The sequence below is a fragment of the Aphis gossypii genome, chromosome 1 (assembly GCF_020184175.1).
Source record: "Aphis gossypii isolate Hap1 chromosome 1, ASM2018417v2, whole genome shotgun sequence".
Classification (NCBI taxonomy): domain Eukaryota; kingdom Metazoa; phylum Arthropoda; class Insecta; order Hemiptera; family Aphididae; genus Aphis; species Aphis gossypii.
The window spans coordinates 73,263,636-73,283,292 of record NC_065530.1 but is presented as its reverse complement, the minus strand read 5'-3'; the positions used below and the strand labels follow the sequence as shown (position 1 = coordinate 73,283,292).

Genomic DNA, 19,657 nt, shown 5'->3' with positions numbered 1-19,657 from the left:
ATTAAATTTTTATTATTTTTTTTTGTTTTAGATGAGGTGAGAAAAGTTTTTAAACTTAATTAAATTTAATTATAAATGTTTCTTAAAGACAATTAATTCGTTAAAAGTTTGACGTGACAAAATTCCCCAGTAAAGATAAAACGAGCGCACAAATATTTAGTTTAACGCCACTATCACATAATAAACATATTAGGTATTAATTTAGTTTCCATTCAATTTGATATTCCTTATTAGTATCTTTAACTTAAATTAAAATTTCAATTTTATAAAATATCTCACAATATTTTTACTATTTAACATGCATATTCAATGTAAAAGATATTATCTTTACTTAATACGATAATACACTTTTTCAGGAATCTTTGTTATATTTTAGAAAATAGTATACTAATGAAAGTTAATTAGTTTAATTGTATGAAGCTGGTACTATATTTTTTTTTAATTTTGAAATGAAAGTAGCAAAGCAATGTATAGGTAGAAAATTACATTTTTTTTACATAGTATAGAAACGTATATTAATCAACGTTTCATTGATAGATATTTACTCATACATTAAATCGCATACACTTTTAGTGCTTATTAAATGTGTTACACATAAATAACTAATTTGACTTCATATTATTTTTTTTTTCATAAATTTTCTATCAAACTTAATATACTATAAATATTTCAATTACAGCGGAAGCTAGATAAATCAAAATTCAAGAGAAATTACATTTTTCGACTTACTATATATAGTTTTCGAAATATCAAGGATTTATGAAAAAATGTTGATAGACTTTTTACAATATAATATACGTAAGTTTATAATTGATATATACTAATATAACATAAGATGATTGCAAATAATGTGTTCATTTTTTTATTATATTATAACATTTTGTAAACATATCGGCAAATAAAAAAATCTTCTCTCAAAACGTTTTTGCACCTAATCGCGTGTAAAAGACTTGGCACGTGAATATTATTTAAGTGAGGTTGGACGCCAAATAAACAAGTGTAGGTACACCAATATACTACGTATATTATACTTTTCTGAAGTATGGAAACAAAATATTGCCAAAATAAAATAACAAAATATTAGTTTCACGTCGTCTTATTTACATCATACAATTCATCAAAATGATTTATGAATCATCATAAAAATCGTTGTTTTTTGTATTTTAAATAAAACGTATCTTCCTAACAATTTTTATACCACAAATATTTTAAATTCATATTTTTGTTTTGAGAGTAGGTAGTTAATTTTATGTTATAATTGTATCATCTATAAAATCTATGTATTTAATATTAAACGATCATCAAATCGGTTGATGCCACACGATTGCAAAGTAGAAAATATTTTAAAGTAAGTACATATTTTGTTTTTAAAAATATTCTATGATATCCAAAGACTTATTGATGGACTAAAAATTAATAGTATATATTATAGTTATTTTTATACTGTTAACTTGTGATATGAAAAAAAATCAAATATATGAATAATTATTTCATAAAATGTAATAAATAAAAAAGTTGATGTTTCAATGATTTTGTTTATTGCAAAAAAAATATTTTTCTTAGATTACATACAAATTATTATTAAAATATTAATGTATTTATTTATTAGAGTTTATCATACAATATTGTCAATAGAAGTATTATATATTCAATGATTACTCACTACCGTTAGTGCTATCGGTAAAACGAGACCACAAATCTATACGACGAAGCTTTGGATTTTATATTACACATATTAGCAAAATCGTGAATGGGACATGCATGCGTAGGTACCTCGATATTTAATCCTTTAATAATAAGTTTATTCAAACCTTGGTTTTGGAATTTTAAAATAAATTTTAAGACCAAATTTTTAATTCTTTAAGTGTGTTGTGCCTAGTTGAAAATTTAAACAGGTAGTTTTTAAAATATTTTTATCGAGAATAGAAGTCCTTAAAAACTCTTAAAACTTTAAGACTCTTAATGTAATTAAAAAATTATAAGAATACATAGGTACAATTTTTTTTTATTAACGTTTAAAGTTTATATTATACTGACAAAATTGGTCAAATTCATAAATATTTGCAAATTATTTTGTAGTTAAAAATTCATTAAAAATGTTGTAAAAATAGAGAAGAATTGAAAATTGAATACAAGATTTTCCACAAAGTTGGCTTAAATTAATTATAAAAAAAAAGTTGTGTATTGGCCAATTAAAAAACTTTCATCTTAAGTTTAAATTTTTACAAAATCAAAAATGCACACGTAAAATAACGATTTTCTATAAATTAATAATTTTTGTAGTTAAAAATTACTAGTCGTTGAAATTTGAAACATACATCAGTTGTTTTATTTTGGGATATTCAGGTCATTATAATATAAACTACAATTTTCACCACTCAGTGGAAAATATATATCATATTAAGCTGAAAAATCATCTACGTTCAAAATCGTTTTTCGTATACAACGGTACCTATAATTGCATTCAAATTTAACACGTCCAATATAGTAAACTACTCCATATCCGAAGTCCACTCGATACCTACTGTACAGCAGAGCGTTACCCACTTGACCACCCTTTTTAATATGTAACACTATAATTAGATATGATTATTATTTCTTCAAATGAAGTTCAATAAAAATCAAATAAATGTATACGAATTTTTAATAGCCAACTAAGTAGTGTAACCAGTATTTTGCTTCTAGGGGAAGCAATAATGTAAAATACAGAGGACGCTTAACTAAAATCCCTCATAACTTTGTTATGCCAATTCTGTGGTTATATTAAATTTTGGACTTTTACAGCAACCTTTTCATACAAATTACAGTTTTAGTACATGGTTGCGTCTTATGTAACATATTTACGAAACACTGAAATCATTTCACTGTTCATTGTTCAGCTATTATCCTTATAATTTTGGTCACTTATATTTATACTTGTGCCTATATTAACAGTGAACAAGCCTTTAAAGTTTAAAGACATTTTTTTTTGGAAATTCAAAATCGTGTTTATGTCATCATTTGAGTACTTATTAAAAGATATCTATCATCAATACAAAAATGAATTGGTATCAAATCGATTGATTTTGCCTAAAATAAATTATTGAATAAATGAGACAGAATTTAAAAATTTGTACATAAGACACGAGTAATATAAAATCAATCAAATCAAATTATAATGACGTAAAAATAATAATAATTATCGCTATTACTACGCAGGCATTTTTAAAACCGAAATTTGAAATTAAAACTAACGACAGTTTATTATTTAGATTTTTAGTAGAACAAAGATGTTATTTTTATTAAATTACTCTAGCTTTGCAGTCACTAATGATATTTTTATGTAAATTACTTAAATTAATTAGTATAAAGTATAAAATGTAGTTTAAAAACAAATTCATATTGTATGCAAAAAAATGTGATTCTCTCTGAGTGTGAACAGCTGACAATTCGCGAAATGGACATTTTATTAACAGTAAAATAAAATAAAAAGGGTTAATATTATTTCGATTTTTAAGAGGAAAACTAATTACATATACGCCAAAAACTAAAAACTATAATCATATTCAAATTTTGCTATGAAATTAATTCATTTTCAAGTATTGGTACTTAAAATTTCACCACAGATAATAAAAAATATGATAATATTAGCATAGTACCATAATTTTTTAAGACTTAAGAGCGTTAAAACTATTGTATTATTGTATACTGTCGTCACTAACATAATATAAAATAAGACTTAGGTAGTTTAAATGGCGTTTAAATAAACTAGGTACCTACTATTCTTATTTTAGTAGGCAAACTTAATAAATTGAATCCACAGTTTTATCATTACTTATTAAACTTACGATTACTATTATTTTTGTAGTACTTAGTGTTTTGTTTTTACAAATTATAATACAACTAAAATATTATGATTTTTATTAGATACTCCAAATTCAAACAATTATTTTATTCTTAATATTATTATATAATATAGTAATCATCTCAAAGTCAAAACTCTATAATAAGTACTCGTTTATATACATATATTTATAAATCTAGTATTATAAAAAAATGTGCGACTGGTATTTATGAATTAAAAAAGCTTTTACTTGCATATTTTTATTTAACAAAAATAGTTATCACAGTTTTTTATCATAGGTAAAACAAAAATAGATTTAAAAAAATTACTGCAATTCTTCAAGTACGTAACCTATAGGTACTAAAGAAAATCAGACTGTTATTTATTTTGTGAAACAAAAATAACATTAACAAAACTATAAGCTATTATTATATTCGTGAAATGACTATTTTAAACTCAAATAGAACAATACTCCAGAAATTATATACCTGACAATATAATAATATCACTTAATACCAAATCTGAAAGTCTGAAAAAACCTCAGTTGGTACACGTGTGAAAGTATTAAATAAATCACATTCAATGGTTTAAAATGTTGAATCACTTAATTTGAACGATTGAATTTTAAAATTTTATTGTGGAATAATTATTCATAAGAGGGCACATAAATCGATCTAAAAATATTAATCCAAAAGGAAAAAAACTTATACCTAATATTGTATCATAAATAAATATATTTGATCTATGTGTATCAATTAAAAATAGTTATTTAAAATAATACAATAACAATAATAATGTATGCGATTTTAGGTGTCTTATTACTAGATGAAATATAGGTAATAAAACTGTGCCGGTTTGTTGCAATTTTTGTGACAATAATAGTTAAACCAATAGCGTTATTGATTTTTATACGTCTTAGAATTGTTTTCTCGTGAACGATGTTTAAATATACGAATATAACAGTATGAATATTTTTTGTTTTTATCTGCCCTATGACATCAGTCTTTACCTAGGTATATGTATCGTAAGTTGGATGTAAATCGTCTTTAATAAATTGTTTTATTGTCGCTATATAAAGTGAATATATTATGTATAAATATTCTACACTGGGTACAGAGTCACGTGGTTTTTTTGTTTTCCCGTAAGATTAACGCAATAAAAAAGGAAAACACAATGTAAGAAAACACTACTCTATATTCATAAATATTATAATATATTATGTTATAAAGGAACTGACACAGTATATTCTATCCTCACTTTGTGTATCACTTATCCCACACATATTATCATCAAAGCTATTAGTTTACTTAGAATGCCTAACATTCGCACGAAGTCACAATATATAAACTATACCATACGAACATTATCATATTATGCTTTTTAAAATCTACAAAATTGGCTGTCACATGATCACATATGTTGTGTAAAGTCGTACAGTGTTTGTATAACGAAAGAAAATAATAGCTATATTGATATGTAATTCACTGTGTCTTCAAAAAGCCACTTTCAAAATGATCAGTTACCAATAGTTATTGTTTTTTAATAAAAAATAAATTTTGATTAGTTTAATAAATAAAAATAATTATCCTTTTTACTCTGTAGTTGATACAGATTATATTTAAAAAAAATTTTAATTTAAAGAGTATACTTGCCTACAGTTATTATTTAATACAATCGAACTATATTTTCATTCTATCATAATAAAATAGCTAATCTATGTTTTATTAACCATTTATATTTAAAGAATATTATAATATATTATAAAATAATTCTTCATAATTTTATCAACTAATTAAATCTTCGCCTAACGTTCTAACTGCTTAGAACAACAAAACTAGATATTTAAAACGTGATGTACTAGGTATGGCGTGTTCCAATTCTGTATTTCATAAAATAGTAATTATATTATTATTATCATTATAACTATCTCGTATTAATGCTTGGATCGTTAATGCTTGGATAAGTTTACTGATGTCAATTCATAAATTGAATTTATTAAATTTTATGAGGCAGTGAAATATTTTTATAATATAATAACTATTTTTTATATAAGAGATATACTCGTATGAACAGTATTCTATAAAATATAAATTAGGTTTAGAACCACAAAAGTTCGTGTCTACTTTTTAAATAGGTACTTGTTTAATTTTTATTTTCATTTATATTTATATATATTTTACTGCGATAGAATTTTAGATCAAAGTATGCATAACATAAATATTTAAAAATTAGGGTTTTATACTTAAAACTATACTTTAAAATTATAATTATTTTATGTTGTACCTAACAATAGCTATATAAAATCATTAAGAATTAAATGAATATATTATATGCATTTGTGTGTGAATGTTATGTTATTTTATTATTTTAAAGACTTGATTAGAGTTAATTAAAATATAATTATTATAGTTATTATTAAAAATTTGTTTTTATTTTATATTGTAATTATTTAGATCTTCAGATATGTCAGATATTTTTCTTTAACACTGTACAAATGTTATTGACTTTGTGACAGCTTTGAGATTTAAATACCTACTTAATATAATATTTTAATTCACCTAATTCGCACAAACAATAAGTAAAAGCAAGTATATTTCTTCGACCTATTTCGATTTTAAATTTAATTTTTAATATTGACAATTATAACAATTTCTTTTGATATACCTACTGGGATCAAAAATGCGAAATATGTAAAAAATTACATAGAATAGTTATTAGAAATATTAGGAAGTATGCATAACTATATTAAAAATAGAATAATAATGTTATTTAAGAGTTAAATTTGGAATAGATTAACATTTTTTTTTTAACAGAAAATTTAAAATCTCAACAATTCTATATTCTTAACGTGAGTGTTTTATAAATATTTGGACTATGTCAAATAAACTTAAAATTGTACATGTACTTATTTTGAATTGGTTTCATAATATAAAAACTCAAAGTAGATACTTCCATGTTTTTTCTATAAGTCCCTTGGCAATCCACCATATTTAATCATACAAGGTAAATACTTGCTAATCTTCTGAATAAGAAATTTTACCTATAGCATAATCTATATAGATTGTGTTCACCAAACACAAGCAATATAATATATTTGATACTGCTCTCCAAAAATATTGAAAGGTAATGATCTTTTTTGTTGAACTTTATAATAACCAAACAAAAATTGGAAAATCCGTAAAAATATACTACCTACACAAATACTTAAATGTATGCAAATTAAATAGCAAATAAACTCATTTTTTTATTCTAAAATTCCAGAACAACGTTGGATATATGATTTTTATACAATTACATAATTTAACTTCTATCATTGTTTTTATTTTAATATTTTTAAATTCATTCTAAATCTGTTAATTTAATAAGATTTTTGTCTAGTTTAAACTGTGGCTTATGAGTGGAGAATTGAAATGAAAATATTTGCTAGTTTTGTTTGAAGAAAAAATGTTCACCCTTGTTATCTGAGGAAAATAAAAATACAAACCTCATCTGTGAGTTCGCAAGATAATAAATTACATATATTGTTTTATATATATACGTACATACTCGTATATAACGCTCTTTTCGTTTTCGTCAGACTTTTATGTAACATCTTATATTTAAAGATAAATAAAAACATAAATCGCAGAAGTTTCGTAAGGAGTTTTTAATCGTCAACATTTTTCATTCCCTACACAGATGCGTATAAATATCTGTAAGTTTACGGACTTCACGTTTAATGGCTTTTGTACCAATACATCACGTAATCGATTACGTCACACCCACATTAAAAATGTATACATCAATCATCAATTTGTTTGTATAGGTTAGTCGTATATGTAAATAAATAATGTAAAACCGTATTAAGTATTTTGATTCGAGTTTCATATAATTATATACAAATGAATACAAACATATTACACAAGTGTGATATTATTACTAGGAAAAATGAAATGGCAGAAATAATGTAAAATTTTTATTTTATTCTTTAAAATATAGGTACAAGATATACTTATATACTTATTTTTGACATAGACATTTACATGGCTATTAACATATCTGAATAAAGCGAACAGTACGAGTATCTTCCCCGGTAGCAAGTTTTTTAAAACCATAATGCACGTAAAATTGTATACTATTACACAACCTAGGTATATATTATAGTACATAGTATATACTTATGTATATGATTGTATTATAAACAAATTATCATTAATGCTTTAAGGCCAGGCAAATTCCTGCCTCTCGGTGCAAAACAACTGAAACCCGCTTAATTTATTAGCCAAAACAATTTTCACAAATTCAAGTACATAATATTTATGTATATTACATGTAAATCTAAATAAATCGACAATAGAGTTCTGTTTTTTTTATATATATATAATGTAATTGGTTATTCAGCATTGTTGTCAATCTATTATTTGTTTTGTCAGTGCGAGGATTTTTTGTCGTTATATGATTTCTACCGAGGTGATAATGTAAGATATTGTCAGAATTTGAGGATTCTTATGTGTTTGACAGTAGTATACTTACTTCTCAAATATTCTAACCTAAAGGGAGATTTTCTATCTATATGCAAAGGTATATTGGCTTACATTGTAATTTCATATTTTCTGAGAATTTTGTACGATTTGGGTAATGGCCAATGTTGTGTATATAAGTCTGTTATGTTAGAGATTATGTTGTATATCTAACTACAATAAACTATTGATTTCAGTACCTATTCAATAATATTATTAGATCTAATGCAATTTCATTGATCGAAATAGGACATATAAGATACAATATTCCAAATCTATTTTAACTATGGTTAAAACTTTGGTTTTTTTTCCACTTCTTCATTTTAATTTAAGTCGAAAACAAACAATTCTAAATACAATCATTGAAATAAGATACTTATATATTATTACAATACTATAGTGTAGGGGATAATGAAGTAACTAAATAAAATAATGTAGAGCCACAGACGTGAGTGGTCACAGATAAAATCGTCCAACGTACAACAGAGTTCTATCGAACAACCGACAAATATTACATTCCTAATGTTTATAGATATATTATTGGTACGTATTATTATAGCCGTCGACCGGGTCGTTTGCATCTCGCATAAAACTGTAAGGGTCGTTGGCAACAATGAGCATATTTATAATGTTAAATATTATTCAGACAGATTTTTAGTGCCATGGTACTATACTTGCACTCCTCCCCCGCCATTTGAAGTTTTGTCAAAACCACTACTGTCAGACGAAAAAAAAGATAAACGCCCAATGGTGTTCAGTGATCATTTATAACAATAACATATTTTTTGATACGAACCATAGTAATATATTACAATTTTTATTATGTTGTGTAAACCATGGTCATATCCCCTTGGCGATAAACAAACAAGAAAAAATTAATTATGCACGATAATATTATTTTTTTTGATTGATAATATTAAGACTTTACAGCAAATACGAATAAATCACATCGTATTAAATAAAATATAAAAATAAATGATAAGTAATTTTTCTGTTTTATCATCGCTTTGTATCTTATATTGCAGTGTCATAATATTTAATACGTAGGTAACTACCTATCGTTATTGCAGACATTTAGGTAGGTACCTATAGAAGATTCTTTGGGTCTTGGGATGCACTCAAACAATATTTTTAAATTGGCTTATACAATTTAATACCTATGCCATTTATGCATTTTATGGTTATTTATTAGTTCTAAATCAATAATATACACACCATAAAGTAAAAATACGTTATGAATAATAATAAATCTTTGATTTAAATAAATTTATAATAAACACTAAGTATAATTGCACCTACTTACCGACATCTTAAAGCGAGTCTTAAAGTCTATGATTATAACTTGTTGGATGATTAGTTTGTAGCATTGAGAGTGAACTCAAGTGAAGTTTTTCTTTGCGTAATCTAAGATAATCACTGATCATAATCATAAATAATTTGATTTGATATAATAGTATCGGTTGGCTACTCGGCGTGGAGAAAAAATGAAAAATAAGATTAAAATTCTTCAAAGTAAAATAATATAACGGAAAATGTACACGGCAACGATATCTACCATCGTCAGTAGAGGTCGCGGGCGGTTGGTTGTCTACGCACATGCACAAGAGTACTAAACGTTGCTGAAAGATGGCACTGCTATTATCACCCGAGCCATGGATTAGAAACGTTTCGCACCGGGAAAATATTAATAAAAAACGATTATCTGATAAGTCATAATTTGTTTACTATCGTATCTTTATTCTCTAAAAGCAGTAAAAGCGTTTTCTAGTTTCCATTTACATTTCACCGACTCCTGAGTCCTGACTGGTGAATTGTGAGTTTAAAATTTAAAAATTTAATTTGACAATTAGTGTTTTTGTGTTAAAAGTGTCTAGCATATCATTGCTCAAAATCAGACGATTTTCTTAGATTTATTTGTTGATAATTGAACAGTATTCGTCCCACTGTTCGATTTCCAACTATAATTCAATATTAAATAATAAATAGGTAAAATATACACCTACAACAGCAGCCATGAGCGACGACGATATTTGGCGTACTTCGAGTTTTCGACACAATGTCGTCAATAAAATGTAAGTGCATAACTTTCTGTGAATTACTGTACATTCATAATAAGTATCTCTCAAAATATTATGTATTTGTATTTATAGAGATGAAGCTATTGCTCAATCGGGAATGCCCACTTCAAAAAACAGTTTGGAAATGGAAAATCATGTATTCATGAAAGCCAAAACTAAAGTAAGTAATGCGTTTCTAAATTCAGTTACTGTTACTTTTAGGTATTTTTTGGAATGATAAAGTTGCATAAAAATAAGAAAATAATGTCTAAAACATTTTTTAAAAATATGTTGTGTCAACAATATTGTATTCAATACTACATCACCTATTTACTATTTAGTATAATAGCTCTGTGCATAAAAAAATTAAAAACATTTGTGTTGTATGTCCGGTTTTTGTAACTGAGATTTCAATAAAACTAATTAAGATAATATAAATTCAACTTTTAACTATAGTATATTATAGTATATGAGAAAATGTTATTCATAATTATTTTCAATACAAACATTAATATACCATACACATTTATTTTAATTTTTTAACGTTTATGTATTTAATTTTAATGTTTAAATTATAACTTGTAATCCAAATCAAATTTATTATAAAAAATAATTAAATATTTATATATTTTATAACAATATTTAGAATTTAAAATAATGTATATTGGTGTATTGTTTGATATTATAGTGGTGTAAAATATGTTATTTTTATTACTCAACTTGATAATATGTTACGTGCAAATAGAGCGAAATAATCAATGTTACAGTAAAAGTAAAATTATTGTTAAAATATCACAAACCCCTTTTTTAAGAGAAAAATATTGTTTGTTATGAAAAACTACAGTTTAATAACTTTAAAAATCATGATTCCAGTGTAATACATTTATCTGGTGATACTTGCAGACTAACTACAGTAACAGAAATAATAGAATACATTTAAATAAGTACTACTATTATTTATTATGTTAAACTCATTTATGGTAGATTGATCATACCAGACCTATTTTGCTTAATAATTGTATTGTTTCTTAAAATTAATTTGATCTAAATGCCCTGTAATCGCTGAAACATAAACAGATAATAATTCTTTCATTATATGATAATAATATATATTTTATAATGATTCATTATATATTTCCAATTACCATAAAATGTTATAAATTAATTTTGGTTAATATTTTGTGTATATATTTTCATATGTGATTATTATAAAACTAACAATATAGTCATGTTAAAGATTTTTATCTTTATATATAATCATATATAATATTCTAATTATTTTGTGAGTCGACGTGTTCATCAATAACTGATAATAAAATGTAGTATTTTTTAATTTTAATTTTCAAGACTTATTCATTAAAACAATTGGTCATGATATGGTATAGTTTGGTAATTTATAACTAAATATCTAATACTTTTTTTTTTTTACTTCTGGATTTATGATCCTACTTAATTTTTTTAGTTTACCTTTAAGTTTAATTTTCTACTTATTTATAATAAAGCATTCTAAGTATTGTATTTCTAAATATTTAAAAATCACATATTTAGACTAAGTAGAGGTATGTACTATATTTTTACTTCAAAAAATCTTATTTCTATTAAACGATTATAAAAATCCTATTTTTATTTTCCAAACACTTCTATATAATTTACATATACAATATTATTCATGTGTTTCTGGTTTATTACAATGATTATGAAAAATATTAGATAATTTAAAAAACTTTTTTTAATTGTTAGTCATTTCTTTTATTTCTTATTTTTATCTTAATTAATAATCTTAGTTTTTAACATACATTCTTTAAAAAAAATACTGTAATCTATTACACTAGTATTTTTTTTTTTTCAATATCATTCCATTTGAAAGCAAATATTAAATTAAAAATGAACCATTGCTTTACTTTTGAGTATAAATATTTAAATATAGTATTATATGTTTCTTCTTAATGTTTTAGGATGAGTACTTAAGTTATGTTGCACGTTTATTATTACACGTGGGTGGAAGAGATATGAGTAAGTGTTATAACATTAGGATACTATTATTTGAAATTTAAAAGCAAGTATCTACAATTGTTTTGATTCACAGGAGGTGGTAACCAGATGATGAATATGAACCAAAACCCTGGTCCTGTAAATGCAACAACGTGTAAGAAATTAAAATCAAATATAATCGAATAACTATTGAGTATAATATTTAATATTAATTTCAGTATTGCAGACATTAAACAATCGACCACAAACTCAAAATAAATTACCTGGCCAAATGACAATGGGACCTGGTCCAATGAACCAAGGTCCCCCATTAAGACCTAGTGGACCTATGGGTCAAGGGCCCATGATGCAAAATCCTAATGCAGGTCCTATGGGTAATCAGATGGGTCAAGGGCCTCCTATGCCTATGTCTTCAGTCATGGGTGGTCCACCAATGCAGAATATGCCTGTTCAAATGCCTGTACAGGGAATGCCTGTTCAGGGTATGCCCGTACAAAATATGCCAGTACAGGGTATGCCTGGGGTTGTTCCGGGTAATATGCCATCAAATGCTATGGGCCGTATGCAGCCACGAAAAGTAATAATTTATTATAATTTAAATATGCGAAATTGCATTATGATTTAAAAGAATACTAAAAATATATAGTTTTGAGAATTTTATGTTGTACGTTTAGATATTTCTTACTTAAATGTTCAAACTTGAACTTAAAAAATGTATTACAAATATTAACCTATAACATATATTATAAAACCAATAATATGTTTGTTTGTTAACTCAGAATAAAAATTTTGATTTTTATGTAATATTTTCTTGTTTTAAATATTTTATATTATTAATTCTGATTTTTAAGCTTTTATAACTAATTATTCCTTTAGTTTACCCTTTGTTACCAATTTTGGGGTCAACCACCTTTGCCCCACGCTATCTCCTTTATTCACGTCAACCATTTTCATGTTCAGTTTTATAAATAATTATTTTTCGTTCATATTATTTATTTTTTTCTAGTATTTTTTAACTATGTAATAGGTAAATTATTTGAAAGAAGTTCTACAAATTTTATTTTAACATGATAAAAGAGATTGATCATAACTTGTCTAGAGATTAGTTCCATACATCTTGCACCCAAAAGATATACTTATTTTTATTTAATGATAAGAGAAAGTACTTGTAGATTATTGTTAATTAATATTTTGTAGTATTCTTAGAATATATTTAAAATATTTAATTTGATGATTTATTTTTCTTATAATTTAAAAAAAAAAAATGATGATTCATTATTTGAAAACTTAATGATTACAACTTATCAATTTTTTTATGCCAATTTCAATGAATGATATAAGTGTTAAATACTTGTCAATTAATAATTATTATTATTACTTATTGTATTTTAACTAGATGAATGTTGGCCCAGAAAATGTGATGATGATTCCTAATCAACCAGTCGTTGGCGGATATCCAGCTGGACCACCAAGGTCTGTAGGGAGTAATCAATTTCTTAGCCACAATAGTCCTTCATCACCTCAACAATCACCTGTTAATGGTCTTCCATCTAGGTAAATATGTATATATATTTTAATAAAATATATTGATCTTAAATAGTTAACACTTTTTGTCATAGGGTTATAATCTTAATATAGTAGTGAAGTGATATAAATTCTGAATTTAGGTTATAAAAACCCACATCATACATTTTTGGATTTCAAAATCTGGTTTTTGTGTTTTGTAGAGTTAATTTCTATATATTAAATTAGAAAATAAATTTTTTAGTAATAATCTAAAGTCTAAACTAACTAAACTTACTAATTAGTTAGCATTTTCTATTTTTTATACATAAAAAAATTATAAATTACAAATTTGTATTAGATATTTTTGCATGTAAATCCTAAGATATTTAAATATTATTTAAAGATGTATTTGTATAAATTTTTTTATATTTATTAAAATGGTTCACTTTCCACAGCCTTAATGTATTTCTATTTCATAAGCATAACATGTATTTTCCGCTGCTAATAAATTAGCAAAATTACACCTTACCATTGGCTAGCTTAAGCATTTTTGAAAACCATCCTATTATGAATTATAAAATAAACAAATTTATTGAATATTTTAACATATATTATTAACTATTACTAAAAATTATTATACCCAGTATTTACAACTTCTGTTATTATTATTGCAATAAATTATTTATTATATACTGTTAAGTGTTTACTGTTAATTTTACTAACCGTGTACAATTATTAATATTTTATTTATTCCTGGATAATTATTCTAATACTTATGAATTGTGTTATTCATTTGAAATTTCATATATTACATACACTTAAATGTTTAAATATTGAATTTATACGATAAACATACAGTCACGGTTCAAATGTTGTATTTTTTTATGTATTATATGCCAGTTAATTTCTTGTTGGTTTTTGAATCATACAAATATATTTTATTTATTACACAAAAACAATTTAATAATAATGAATTTATAGTATACATAAAAACATCTTAAGTCAAAGTTTCAAAATGTTAAGTCTGGTTTTTCACATCCTTAAAATGTATATATTTTTATTCTTCAGACATAAATTTTATTTGTATGCTTTAAATTATCCAGTTTATTAATGTAAATCAATATAATTTGAATAAAGTTTTTAATTGTTATTAATTACAATTTTATTAATACCATTATATATTTTAGTAATCAAATGATTGGTTCACCAAGTGGTCCTCAACTAACTCCTAGTGGTCAAATGAGTGGGCCGATTAGATCAATTGGTATGTATATTTCTTTGAGAAAATAAGATGAATATTTAAAATACAAGTAACTATTATTTCAAATATGTGATAATAAGTTATAAGTTACATTAATTTATTACAAATACATTATAAATTTAAAATTATAATTCTGAAAACTATACTGCATTATTAAGTAAATGTTAAAAATAGATATTTTACAATCACATAGCACAATGTGATATTCATATAATTCATAAAAAGTGACTTCACTTGTCATATGTTTAAAAAAGTATAAATAAATGCACTAAATAAATTTGTAAATAAGTTTTTAAATTAAATTAAAAACAAACTATTTTTTATAATAACTATATAATTTACTTTTTAAACGTAATATCTAAAAACGTCAACTTAAGTTAGAATATAGATATATCTGATAAATTAGTAAATGAGCACCTATAAATATCACAATATTATATTAATTTAATTTAATATCTTAACAATTTTCTAGTTATAGAAATAAAAATATCTTGTTAGGAATGTTCAACAATGATTTACCCTACTTTGATACATATTTATATACTATTTGTAACTCCATATGTGAATTAAATTTTTAGGCAATGTGCCATCTCCTGGTAGTTCAGTTCCATCATTAAATACACCCATGAACCCATCATCTAATGCCGGCCCAAGTCCTCTAGCTCAGGAAGACATAGCATATAGAGAAAAAGTAAGGCAACTAAGCAAATACATTGAACCTTTACGAAAAATGATTGCACATATAGGAAATGAAGGTAAAATAATGATTAAATACATTACCCTTATATTAACTACTGTTATTAGTTTTAATACATGTTTATCATAATAATTAATAATTATAGATGTTGAGAAATTAAGTAAGATGAAAAAGCTTCTAGAAATACTGTCAACTCCCACCCAACGGATGCCTCTGGAAACTTTATTGAAATGTGAAATTGCTCTGGAGAGATTAGATTTAAGCAGAGTAATTACTTTTTATTGACTTATAAGAGTTAATTCCACTGTTTTTTTATTATAATAATTACTATTATTATTTTTGTCAGGGAGAAGGTGGTAGTGTCCCTCCGCCACAATCATCTTCCATGAGAGAAGTGCATCCTTTAATTGAAGTGATTGGATCAATGATACAATCACCAAACTTTAATCATACACTTCACAGAACATTTGCACCTTGCATAGAATTTATGGTGGGCCAAAAACGACCTTTGTAAGTTGTATTTATGAATTTGAAAAATTGTATTGATTATTTAATTAATTATTAATTGTATATTAAAGATCACCTCCACCATATGCGGGAAATGAAAATTCCAATGAAGTTCAAAGTATCATACCTAAAGCATTAGAAGGAGAAATTGCTAGACTTGATCAACGTTTTAAGGTATAATAAAGAGTACCTATATTATTTTGTAGTAAAATTATGTATACTTTTGAAGTATGGCATATATTATCTAACTAATCATTTTATTTTAGGTTTCTTTAGATCCTGTACGTCCAAGTGGAGTGTCTTGTATCCGTCTCTTATGTTGGTTAGATGATAAAAATCTACCTTGTGTACCCCCAATTAATATTATTGTTTATGAGAATTATCCCCCTGCAAATCCAGCGTGTATAATTTCGTCCAATGACTATGGTGGCACATCATTTCTCATGTGTGTTAAAGATGTATTTGAATCAAGGATGATGTTGATGCCAGTCCGTTTTACAGTGTCTCATATACTTGACTCATGGGAAATGAGTGTTAGGCAAGCAGTGGCTCTTTTACTCGATAACAAAGATTCAATAACCAATAATTGAATATGATAAAACTCTTCTCATGAATTCTATAAAATTATGCTCATTTTATTTTGTTGTTATTACTATTATTATTATTATTATTATTATTACTTTTATTTATGTAAGCAACAATCCTATTTTTAACAACCAATAATTTTCTTAATTTATTTTTAATTTATATAGAAAATAAAAAACAAATATGGGTAAAAATATAACAAATGTATGATCAAAAAAATGTTTTAACGTAAATATTAAAATTCAATATATTTTTTATACAACCATTAGTTGCTGGTGAAGAATCTTTAAATTTATTGTTGTCAAGATTTTTTTTTCTTTAATTTGTTTTCCGTCAATTATAGTCTTCTACTTTTATACCTTAACGTAATTAAGGGTAAAACAAATAAATTATATTATTTTACAATATTTTAGGTGACATACAAAATTGCAGTAGTATTGTTTTGCATTTTAGAATTTTTGTTGATATGAGCTATTTTATAATTATTTTTTCCCATACTTGGATCTCTTATAATTATTTATTTATTTGTTTTTCAAAAAAGTGTATTATTTAAATTGTTAATTTACTGTAAGAAGTAAATAATTGTTTTAAAATAAAATATATGCATTTTGATACTTACATTTATCTAATAATATCATGACAATTCCAATCCCATTATTTTTAATTTAAAAACTAGGTACATAATCAAAATATAACCTATTAGCCATAATCATAAACTAGTGCTTAAGAACAATTTGTCACAATCATTTTGCCACAAAGAGAACCTCCCATGAAGTATCAAAAATACCAATTATGTATTTATCATTTAATATTCATATACACAAAAATACTAAGATTATGACATGATTAGCAGCCATGCTTTTGCATTATTTGAAAGAAGATGTTTTTTTAAAAGGGCATAATATGAAAAAAGTTCCTCGAAGCAGTACTACTGGGAAAGAAAAAAGAAAAAAATTGAAGGTATGATCTATGTTGAAGGCTCAATATTATATGACAAAAATCATGAAATTATTATATACTTATCATTATCAATAAACATGTCTTTATGAAAATATGTTTTAATTTTCAGTATAGAAAATAATTTTGAAAAACGCATTCTTTTCTAGTTAATAAAAAGCAGTAATAATAAAAACGAATATCATAAGTATTTTAAGATAATACCTTATGTCCTTATACCACAAGCATTCATTGGGATTGTTAATTGTCAATTATATTTTCGAGGAGTCGGAGTAGGTGTACCAGTCACCAAAATCTACTCACGCTTATAGTGCTATATTGTAGATTTATCTCTTAAGCTAATTTTTAGAATGGTAGCCTATCCCCTGTGATTCATAATTAAATTTTTAATAAATGTACGAAAGTCTGACTATTTAATGTAATTATTAGTTCGTAATATTTAGCATAATGGTTGCTTTGTTGGGCACGATACATTATTTGATAGCCTTCTCTGTAGCACATACGATCCATGTTCAAATGTCTGTAGGTCCAAACCCAAAATTAATCTTCATACTTGTTACGTAGGAATTTATTATCAAGTCAGAAAAGCTATTAGTAACTATTAAATCACTATGACTAAATACATTTTTGTTTCAAAATAAAAATTATCCAATTTGTTAGAAAATCTGATTGAGCAAATCCATGCACATACATAGGAACCTACCCTATCTATATTGTATGCTATTAAGTCAAAATAGAAGATTCGGCAGTATTAACATACTAGAAAAATTAATAAATTATTAAATAATAATAATAATTGTTATATCTATTCTGGAATTCTAAAATCATCATTGTTAAACCATTGATTATTATACAATTGAATATTAATTAAATTTATTAATAATAATACATATAATAAGACTCCTATTTCATAATATCATTTATCAGCATGCCAACCGGTGTATCCGCCACCCGATTTAACGGCTCACATAAAAAATGGTTAAAAATTATATTAAAGCTTAAAGAAGTAAGAAGTTTCCAGCAGTTTAAAAATAAAAAAAATAATGGGGAAAAAATACAAAAAAGTGACAGAATACGGGAATTTTTACGCAAAACCAACTTTCGACAAAATCGTTTTTTTTTCGTATACCTAGTTGTAATTCAAAAACGAATCACTGTTAGGTACCTACCTATTTAAGACATTCGAAATATTCAAAATTATACTTAAAAATTACCTACTAACCGTAGAAACTTTAAACATACACCAGTTGTTTAAATTGGCATTTTATGTACCTACATTATTTAATTTTGCGGTATTCAGGTCATTAAAATATAAACCATTTTTTTCACCACCCAGTGGAAAATATGAATCTAGGAAAAATACCCACAGAAAATATACTCGAGGAAATAAAATCTGATAGAAAAAAATCGATTGTAGGTATTAGTACCACATTATGTATATAATACTAAAATTATAACATATTAATTATATAGGTACATTAAAAAACTATTACATTTACATTTGATAGGTAAATATTATATTGAGACTATGTAAAAAAAATAAATGCAGTGTTATAGTACTAGTTATAATAATATTATAATAATATAAGTACCTACCTAGTGGCTAATAATATATTAATAATAATTTGACCACTTATAAAATAATTCAAAAAATATAGTACAGGGTGCGGCAATAAAATTCGACGATTTAAAAAAATTAAAAAAAAAATAGGTAGAAAAAAAATGTTTATTAATTTTTCGCCAAACAAATAAAAACTACACAAATGGAATTTT

General features: G+C 24.7%; 1 protein-coding gene across 2 annotated transcripts in view; it reads left to right on the top strand.

Annotated features, from left to right (window-relative positions):
* Nucleotides 1–17,507, top strand: part of LOC114119639 (mediator of RNA polymerase II transcription subunit 15) — a 204,547-nt gene extending 187,040 nt beyond the window's left edge. Inside the window, exons 1-12 of one of the 2 annotated variants that reach the window (XM_027981263.2) lie at nt 10,041–10,394; nt 10,473–10,560; nt 12,335–12,392; nt 12,466–12,525; nt 12,590–12,948; nt 13,768–13,925; nt 15,065–15,141; nt 15,717–15,893; nt 15,981–16,102; nt 16,182–16,345; nt 16,414–16,516; nt 16,609–17,507. In XM_027981263.2, the coding sequence (XP_027837064.1) occupies nt 10,336–10,394; nt 10,473–10,560; nt 12,335–12,392; nt 12,466–12,525; nt 12,590–12,948; nt 13,768–13,925; nt 15,065–15,141; nt 15,717–15,893; nt 15,981–16,102; nt 16,182–16,345; nt 16,414–16,516; nt 16,609–16,932 (1,749 nt within the window). In that variant the 5' untranslated portion in view covers nt 10,041–10,335 and the 3' untranslated portion in view covers nt 16,933–17,507. Of the gene's footprint in view, nt 1–10,040; nt 10,395–10,472; nt 10,561–12,334; nt 12,393–12,465; nt 12,526–12,589; nt 12,949–13,767; nt 13,926–15,064; nt 15,142–15,716; nt 15,894–15,980; nt 16,103–16,181; nt 16,346–16,413; nt 16,517–16,608 lie in introns of those variants that run through there. The other variant, XM_050198761.1, reaches the window with a different exon arrangement.
* Nucleotides 17,508–19,657: the final 2,150 nt, after the last annotated feature.